The 8,962-nt window shown below is 35.3% G+C and overlaps 1 protein-coding gene across 10 annotated transcripts in view; it reads right to left on the bottom strand.

Annotated features, from left to right (window-relative positions):
- SCAF8 (SR-related CTD associated factor 8) overlaps positions 1-8,962 on the bottom strand; it is a 162,150-nt gene that overhangs the window by 102,730 nt on the left and 50,458 nt on the right. For all 10 annotated transcript variants that reach the window (XR_013332982.1, XM_077755093.1, XM_077755094.1 and 7 more), the window contains 3 exons: positions 4,249-4,410; positions 3,071-3,224; positions 1,884-2,014 (listed from right to left, as the gene is read on the bottom strand). Coding sequence is in view for 9 of the 10 variants with exons in the window: in XM_077755093.1 (XP_077611219.1) it covers positions 1,884-2,014; positions 3,071-3,224; positions 4,249-4,410 (447 nt within the window). In the remaining variant the exon portion in view is untranslated. The remainder of the gene's footprint in view (positions 1-1,883; positions 2,015-3,070; positions 3,225-4,248; positions 4,411-8,962) is intronic.

Below are 8,962 nucleotides of genomic sequence, written 5' to 3'. Positions count from 1 at the left end.
AAGGAGGAAAAAATGTAGGGAGAGGAGGAAGGGCCAGGAGGAGTTGGGGAAGGGATGGAGTGAAGGGGGTTAAATTCATATTTTCTGCTTTACATAATTTTAACTATTGTTTTTGACAACCCCAGTCTTCCAGATAGCACTGTTATTGTTTGTCAGGTTCAAAGCAATGCAGCATCCTATGTTTCCCTTTACTCAAACTTCATATTCTACTGATTACTGTATTTTCTTAACTTTCTTTGTACTATTTCTTCTGGAAAAATCACTTCTGCCAAAAGTATTTATTTTAACAGGTATCTTTTAAAATGAGAACATTTGCTTTATGAATTATTTTCAAAATATCATTATCATAAAATTAATAATTTGAGAATTTTATCTAACATCCAATTCCGTTTTCCAATTGGTTTTTACATGTTTAAAACTCTAGTGTAGTTCCTCTTTTCTTAGATTGTCCTTTTAGAGTCTACAACCCTGCTATTTTCACATATTCATTACTTTCCTTCCTTTATCATTGTTACCAATACTTGCTATCTCTAGGCTTCTTTCCTCTCTCGTCCATTAAAGTACTGTTCAGATCATGTGACTTCAACATAAAAATCTGTGGCGATTCTACGCTGTTGAGCCCTTTTTCAGCCTACCAGGTCCCACATTTAGGTTTACCATTTCAACTTTGTCGTCATTATCTTATATACACAGGCCATCTTATCCTTCAGCCATCTCAACTCTAAAAGATCTTTCATATACCCCGCATTGTTAGGCTCTATACACTATTCACTCATTCTACAAAAATGTACTGAACATCTGCTACCTAAACATTGGAGATACACAAGTGAACAAAACAGACCAAAAAAAAAAAAAAAGCTTGTCCTTGTATAGCACACATTCCAGTGGGAAGAGCCAGAGAATGAACAAAATAAATTTAGTAAATTATTTAAGTAAATGTAATAGAAGATAGATTATATAATATAATAGACAGGGGGTGCCTGGGTATCACAGTTGGTTAGGTGTCCAACTCTTGACTTAACCTCAGGTCATGATCTCACAGTTTGTGGGATCGAGCCCCATACTGGGCTCTGCACTGACAGTGCAGAGCCTGCGTGGGATTCTTTCTCTCCATGCTCATCCCCTGCTCGTACACATGCTCTCTCTCAAAATAAGTTAAGATAAACTTAAAAAAAGGAAGAAGGTAGGTGAGAGGAAAAAGGATGGGGGTGAAAGCATGTGCAGTTAAGAATGTACAGTTTTAAATAACTTTTTGAAGGACTTACTGAGGTGACATTTAAACAAAAACTTACAGGTGGCTTAAACCTTATGAATATCTGGAAAAAGAGTTTGGGGGATTTTATTGCACAGATCATAGTTAATTTGGTTTTTAAAGGTCAAGTAAAAAAACAAAAGGCTATGCTAAGAATGAGCTATCTTCAAATCCTACCATGACTAGTTCCATTTCAAGTCTTACTTCAAATGCCACTTCTCAAAAACACCTTCTCTTGGCTTGGCTACTCTTCCTAATTTTGACCCTTTCTCCAAACCTAGTCATTCTAAAAATTCACTGTTTTAACTTATGTGTCACTATCACAAGTTTTATGCTTTTTTCTTATTTGTCTCCCCTAAGAAAGACTCCTTTCCCCTGTCTTGTCACTGGAGTAACAACAGCATCTAATAATGTTTGGCACAAACTATGTGCTAAATCAATACCGTAGCGTGAAATACATTTTTTTATAAAACAGCACATAAAACAATGCATTACTAAGTTTTAAAAAAAGCAAGTTACAGAGTACTAGTGTGACCTCATTTTTACAAAATAAGAAAACGCATATTCTTTAGGTGGTACATTATGAAAATGAGCTCTAAATCATTGTCCACGTAACAAAAAAACTGCTCACCTGCTGGCCTTGAGGACTCTGTAAGATCTGAGCTACCGCAGCAAGTGTATCTGTATTCGTTATCTGAGATACCCACGGGTCGGGCAGACCCTGGACCACATTGGCTGGAGTAACAGGTGTCACAGGAGTTCCTTTTAAAAAAGACATCACACCCACCCAAACAAATATGTAAAGTAAATAAATAAGACTTGAAAAGGTAGAGAGATTTGTTTTGTCACTTTTATAAAATATATACTAACTTAAATAAATGTTTTTATTATATAATTACAGAATTAGGTAGGGTTGAAAAAAAATACCAAAAGAATCTGTCCATATGTGTCCTCATTAACTAAGCTACTACTTAAAAGAGCCTACAATGCTTACAAGGCATTAAAAATCTTACTACAGAAGATTCATGACATGAGAAAATATTCAAAATATAATTTAAAAAGTTATAAAATAGCACATATAATGTAAAGCTACTTTTGTTTAAAATGGATATATATGGGGATGCCTTGGTGGCTCAGTCAGTTAAAGTGTCCAACTCTTGGTTTCGGCTCAGGTCCTGATCTCATGGGCCATACTGGGCTCTGCACTGACAGCACAAAGGCTGCTTGAGATTCTCTCTCTCCCTCTCTCTGCTCCTCCTCCAGTTGCTCTGTCTCTCTCTCAAAATAAATAAACGTAAAAAAAATGGAGGCATAGATATATAGACACACAACAAAAACTAAATATATATCAAACGTTAAATGATGATAACAAATTTTAAACGTCATTCAAATATACTTCCAAAAACAGGATTTTGACATTATTACTAAAGCATTCTTGGCTCCATTAAATAAGTTTTTCAGGGTTCCTTATAAATATTAAGTTCCCCTACTACACTGGTTAGGTTAATTAGGTTAATTACTGGTTACTAAATCAGGTTAATTTACATGCAAGTTTAAAAGACTACAGACAGTCTAAACCAGGAAAAGATCTAAGTGACAAACCAATTCCCCAAAGTTCATTATATTTATGTCTGTAGGGATTTAAAAATGTGGCTTTTTAATTTTTAGAAAAGAATTACACACAAATATAAAATCTGAGTTTATTTTTCCTTCAAATCACATATCCTTTCAATTATCTAATGCTAGAGAAGTATGAATAACCACCTGAAAACCAGGAATAGAATACTTAGAAAACAAATCTCGACAGGAGTAACCTACCGGGGGTGTTGCTCATGGCAGCAGTAGTACTGGCCAACACGGGGGTGACGACCGGGGGAGGGATCCCTGCGGCCATATCCAGAAGAGGCTGAATAATCTCACTCTTAAACACATTATTCTTCTGCCATAAGTTTAATACTCTCACTATTTTACTCTAGAGGAAAAACAAAACAAAACAAAAAAACAAAAAAACGACATTTTAATTTTTTGCTTTCAAAACTTAGCACAGTCATTTCAGAGACCATGCGAGCAGTGCATGGGAGGACTGATTCAAATACTTCTATAAGACTTTCCACCTCTGAAATCATGTTTCTGTAATTTTGCATTTGCTTATCTTAACACATGAAAAACCCCGTTCATCTGTATAGATACACAAGGTAAATAAACGAAAGCTGCATTTAGCAAAGGCAAGAACGGCAACTAGGTTTCAGCTTGTCCGTGAGGCCTCAGGAGATGGGTGGTTTCGGCTGGACACTGTGTTAAGGGCTGCTGAGATGATCAGGATTCATCTCAGCACCGAAGCTGTATTTACAGGTCACTTTAACTTTATCTTTTAAACAAATAACAAACTTTAGGCCAAAGTCCTTATCTTACATGACTTTTTAAAACTTTAATGCTGTAATCAACCTATCAGAAGGGTATACTAAATTTCCAAATCAGCATCCAAAATAATATCTTTGAACACACATCAACTTTTTTATTTTCTTTCAGGTTCCAAACCTTCCTTTCATGTGGTATGGAACATATATTCACTCAGATCAGTGGACTTAGCAGTATGGTTTCTGACACTGATGAAACTCCACTATAACAAAAGAATCTAAATGCAGTTCTTTTCTATAATCTGATAGGCACGTAATAGGTGCCTATCAACTCAGGTCAAATATCAAAACACTGAATTAGTTTTCTGTGAGAATAAATAAGCTTTCAGTGTAATTCCAAAAGCTTCTTATAGCCGGTTTGACACCAACCAATTGCTTCAGTAAGTTAAAAAGAAGCAACATCAACTACATCTCTTCATTTTTAAGAAGATTCTAAGAACCTCAGAACAGAGTATGTAAGAACTAAATATTAGAATTCAGAATTACTTAAAGGGTAACAAAATCATAAAATAAGAAAATCCAGAGTCTCGTTAAGACCAAANTTTAAAAAAAAAAAAAAAAAAAAAAAAGGCAGCATACCTTGTCATCCCCAGGGCAACGATATAAATTCTGGAAAGTGCTAATGATGTTATTACTAAATCTGGGTGCAAACACGTCCTTTTCTTGACCAAACTGATGTCGAGATTGTCGTACAATAGAGTCAATAACATAAAGTCCAGGTACCTTGTATTCTGGTTTACACTGATAGAAAAAACAAGAGTAGGAAGGGAAGGAATAAAAAGGTAACATTCATTAAAATCCTATACAAGTACAAAAACAATGCCTATGTAGACATAACAAATATTCAGATATTGACTATTCCACACCATCTGTCTCTAGAATAGCATTTTAAACAATCTACTTTGGCTACTCCAGACACCCAGTTCAACTGCCTATCACCTAAGTTCTAAAATAGTACTGCATAACTGGCTTGGATGACAAATAAAAGGATAAGTAAGGCATGGTTATAAAATTTTTTTGTTTAATCATTTTGAAAAGCCACGAGGAAGGAAGCAGCAAATTTAGGAAAGAGCTCTAGAAAAAAGCATGGTTAACATGCATTAGACTTCATCTGAAATGTGTAACAAAAGGGGTTTCTGTACTAATGAAGGAACAAATAACAAGGCAAGCTATAACACTGTAAATACACCGACCCTAAAGTCTCAAAGTCTTCTCAAACATCACACCTATAAGAAAGAAACTACCACTATGATTACAGGAATCTATCCTATAAAAATAATAAATAATAATAAATACTTCTCAACATTCTTATCCATCACCCAAACTGAGAAATATAATCCTCCTACTTTCTTGCCACAAGCTTTTCTAGTCTATCTGGTTAGGTGAGCACAATGAAGAATCTTTTTACTATTAAGCTTACTGCTCCTGGTTTGTCACCATATCCAGAAGCATAAGAAAACCTGCTTCCCCAGCATACGTTACATAACATGGAATCATGGCTGCAAAAATCAGGTTCAACTTTCAGGTGTAATTAGGTAAGTACTTCACCTAAAGTAACTTCCTGGCAATCATATATGGCACTAAAGTACAATTACATTATTGAAAAATCCTTGGAAACTCAAGTACCAGTAAGAAAAGTGTCCTCGATCCACCCCCAACACACACACACACACATTTCTAATAGCATTTTCAGTGCAGACAATGAGTGATTTCATTCTGCAAAAAGACAAGATGGTACTTCATTCGTTCCCTCAAATATTTTTTCTTAACTTAATTATTCTGAGAGAGACAGAGATAGCATGAGTAGGGGAGGGGCAGAGAGACAGGGAGAAAGGGGGAGAGACAGAGAGAGAGAAAGGGGGAGAGACAGAGAGAGAGAGAGAAAGAGAGGGAGGGAGGGAGAGAGAGAGAGGGAGAGAGAATGAGAACAAGCAGGCTCACACCATCAGCACAAAGATCGATGTGGGGCTCAAACTCACGAAACCGTGAGATCATGACTCGAGCCAAAACCAAGAGCTGGACACTTAACCAACTGAGCCACCCAGGCACCCCTTTTCAAGAACACGTTAAGAACCTTATCCTTAAGGTCTTATTTAGTCAAGAAAATGAGGAGCCCTTTAGCACAAATTCACAAGTACCTATTGCAACATTCTAACTGTTAAGAACTTGAAATAGTTCATAGAAGGGCAAAATGTTGGTGTTTGGATACTGAAGTTTTAAGTTTAACCTACCTAAAGACTTAAAATATCTGCTCTGTTGAAAGTTAAGGTTTTTGAAAGTAAGAAATAGTTATCCCTCACGTTCCAAAAACATTGAGCTTATTTGTCCTTCAGTTCATGTATCTGGCCAAGGCTATTTACCTGATTACCATATATTCAAATAAACTGCAATCTAACCAAGCGAGTAACATATCTTAGTAAAGAGAAGAAAACCTTAAAATTTAATGAAAACCATGATATCCATTTTCTTAAAATGTATCTATTCCCTAATGCAACAAATACAGAGAAGTGATTAATAAAATATTTTATTGGCATTTTAATTTTCCTAAAGACAAAATAATCTGACATATATTACTTCATATAAATAACTACCCTGGGAGTAAATCTGAACAGAATTTAGAAGTTGCTCATAAGAGCTTCAGAAATTAATACTGAATGGTAAGTAATAAATGTACTAAATTTTTTAAAAACGCATCTTCTTCTTTGATTTGTAACAAAAGCTCAGATTACAAACTCATAACATGGAAGAATCATGAATGCGTAAGACAATAAAAGGCCCATTCTGGCCTACTGTGAAGATTCCAACGCTTCGAAAATATATTAGCAGTTTAGTGGTAAGCATTTCTTCATTCACAGTATCTTTAGATATACTATATATTATGATGTTGTGGGCCAGATTTTGTTCACTTGCAGATTAGGCCCTTTTAGTCACATAAAAAGACAAAAAAAAAAATTCTTAAGTATGACTCAATGCTTTAAAACAACTAGAAACCTAAGGAAAAATTTTAAAAAACAACATTGAAAAGTTTTTTCAATTTCCTCTTCAAGTTTTATGAGTACTGAAAATGTAGTAATTCCTAAGACTTTCCACTGGTATGAGAAATTTTTACTCTTTAAATAGTAAGTATAAACTTATGTCACATTTAGTTTTCAGATATAAAGTTTTCAAATGACATTCTAGTAATTTCTAATTTCTTGTGCTGCGGAAATAGCCCTTTTGAAAGGGAAAGACTGTAACACAGGAGAATGCACCTTAGAACATATTTTGTGATTTTCATTCTAATGTTATCTAAGCTATTATGTGAATATAATAGCTAAGTTAAGGTTAAGGTTTTCTGACAAAAAAAAGAAAAAGAAAAAAAAAGACCTCTCTAGGTGACTTGGATCACATACTTTGCAATCTATGAACTAATACACGATCTAATGATTCATTAGACTGAGACTGTGATCAACATGGCAGAGCAGTATGGAAACCCTCAGCTTGTCTCCTTCTTGAAACACAGCTAGATCAGCACTATATAACACATAGCATTTATATGACAAATTTATGTTGTCACTTTCAGCTACTGAAAGTTAACATTAAAGGAAACAAAGCTAGAATGGTAAAACTAGGAGCATGTGGCTGTGCTTGCAAAGCACTGAATGATGCTGACAAAAAAGCATGAAATAAAAGGCTGTTCCCAGGACAGTCATACCTGATACTACATGAGTTCTCAAAGTGAATACTAGAGAAAAAGCATCTCCTCTTTCTGTCAGAGGGTGGAGAAAAGGAACCATTTTGAGACAGTCAGCAGCACTCTGTTCTCAAGAAGTTATGTGCTCAGGAGAAACTACTTAACTAGAGCCTCACTGACCTGGAGGAAGAATACCCAACTCCAGCCTACTACAGCCATCCTGTCCTAAGAAGAATTAAGAAAAACTGAGAAGCATGTGTTAAGTCTATGGTCCAGAAGTACAGACTCTATAAAAAATCTACAACTAACATCATACTCATCACAGTCATTCTAAAAGTTTTCCCACTAAGACCAAGTATGGATGGGGNATGGATGATAACTAGGTATGGATGCCCTCTCTGACCAATGCTTTTCAATATGATATTGGAAGTCCTAGCTAATGCAATTAAGACAAGAAAAAGAAACAAAGGCTACACAAACTGGGAAGGAAGATTCAACAAAATTAAACATATATTATTGGGCCTACAAGATCTTCACTGCTAACTGTGAACCAATCTACATATTACTTAATGAAATAACACAATTACATAACTTAAATTGGAGACACAAAATAAGTGGAAAGAATAAGTGGTATTTTCTTTTACATGGTAAACATATTACTTTTCTGTCATTTTTGAGATTTCTGATGATTTAAGTTTTCTCAAATGTGTGTAACCTCAGAAATTCCACAATAGCAATCCTATTTCCAAAACACCTAAGCTGGAAAGGATAATAGGGAATCACTAATTCCTTTTCTCTTTATAATCAGAGAGCCTCAGTCACCCAAGTAAAGAAGCAAGAGACAGACAAAGGCTTTTTTCTTCACTGACATAAAGGGTCACTGCACAACTATAGAAGGTAGATGACAAGAAAAAAAAAATTATCCCATTTCCTGATGAAACAAACCTAAACAAATCCCAATTTAATACGCAACTTAGCAAAATATTTCAGATTAAACTAGCTATGATAATACTGAATCTGAAGAAAAGTAACAGTAGCCATAAAGCAACCTATTTTTCAGTTTTGGTGACAATATACATTTCACTGACTATAGTCAGATTATAGAATATTCAATCTATTTGACGAGTCTTTAAAAGTCTAAGAAACATTCTGATTAACAAGACTTAATGCTGGTTGGAATTTAACTCCTTCAGTAAAGGTGATATGAGGGTAACATCTTTCAAAAATAACCTTGAATGAAGATTCATTAGATTGCGATTGCAATCAAGATGGAAGAGCAGCATGGAGACCCTCAGCTTGTCTCCTTCCTGAAATGTAGCTACATCAGCACCAAACCATTTTACACACCTAGGAAATTGATCTGAGGATTAACACAACAATCTGCACAACTTGGAGCCACAGACCTCAGAAGGTATGAGGACAGAGAGGTGATCTGGGGGAGAGAGAGAAAAGCCACAGACAGTAGGGAGCTATTTTTGTGGAGAAAGGACAGAGAAAGGGGGAAAGTGTGGCACACTGGGAGTGTACAGGAAAAACACTCCCCTGAAAGTGGCTGGAGAGAAAGAGAGAAAAAGAATGAAAACACTCGCAGGGGACTGAACAAAAAAAAAAAAAAAAAAA

This window comes from Crocuta crocuta, unplaced genomic scaffold (assembly GCF_008692635.1).
Source record: "Crocuta crocuta isolate KB4526 unplaced genomic scaffold, BGI_CrCroc_1.0 scaffold11, whole genome shotgun sequence".
Lineage (NCBI taxonomy): Eukaryota > Metazoa > Chordata > Mammalia > Carnivora > Hyaenidae > Crocuta > Crocuta crocuta.
The sequence above is the reverse complement of the archived record's forward strand: the minus strand, read 5'-3'. Positions and strand labels throughout refer to the sequence as shown.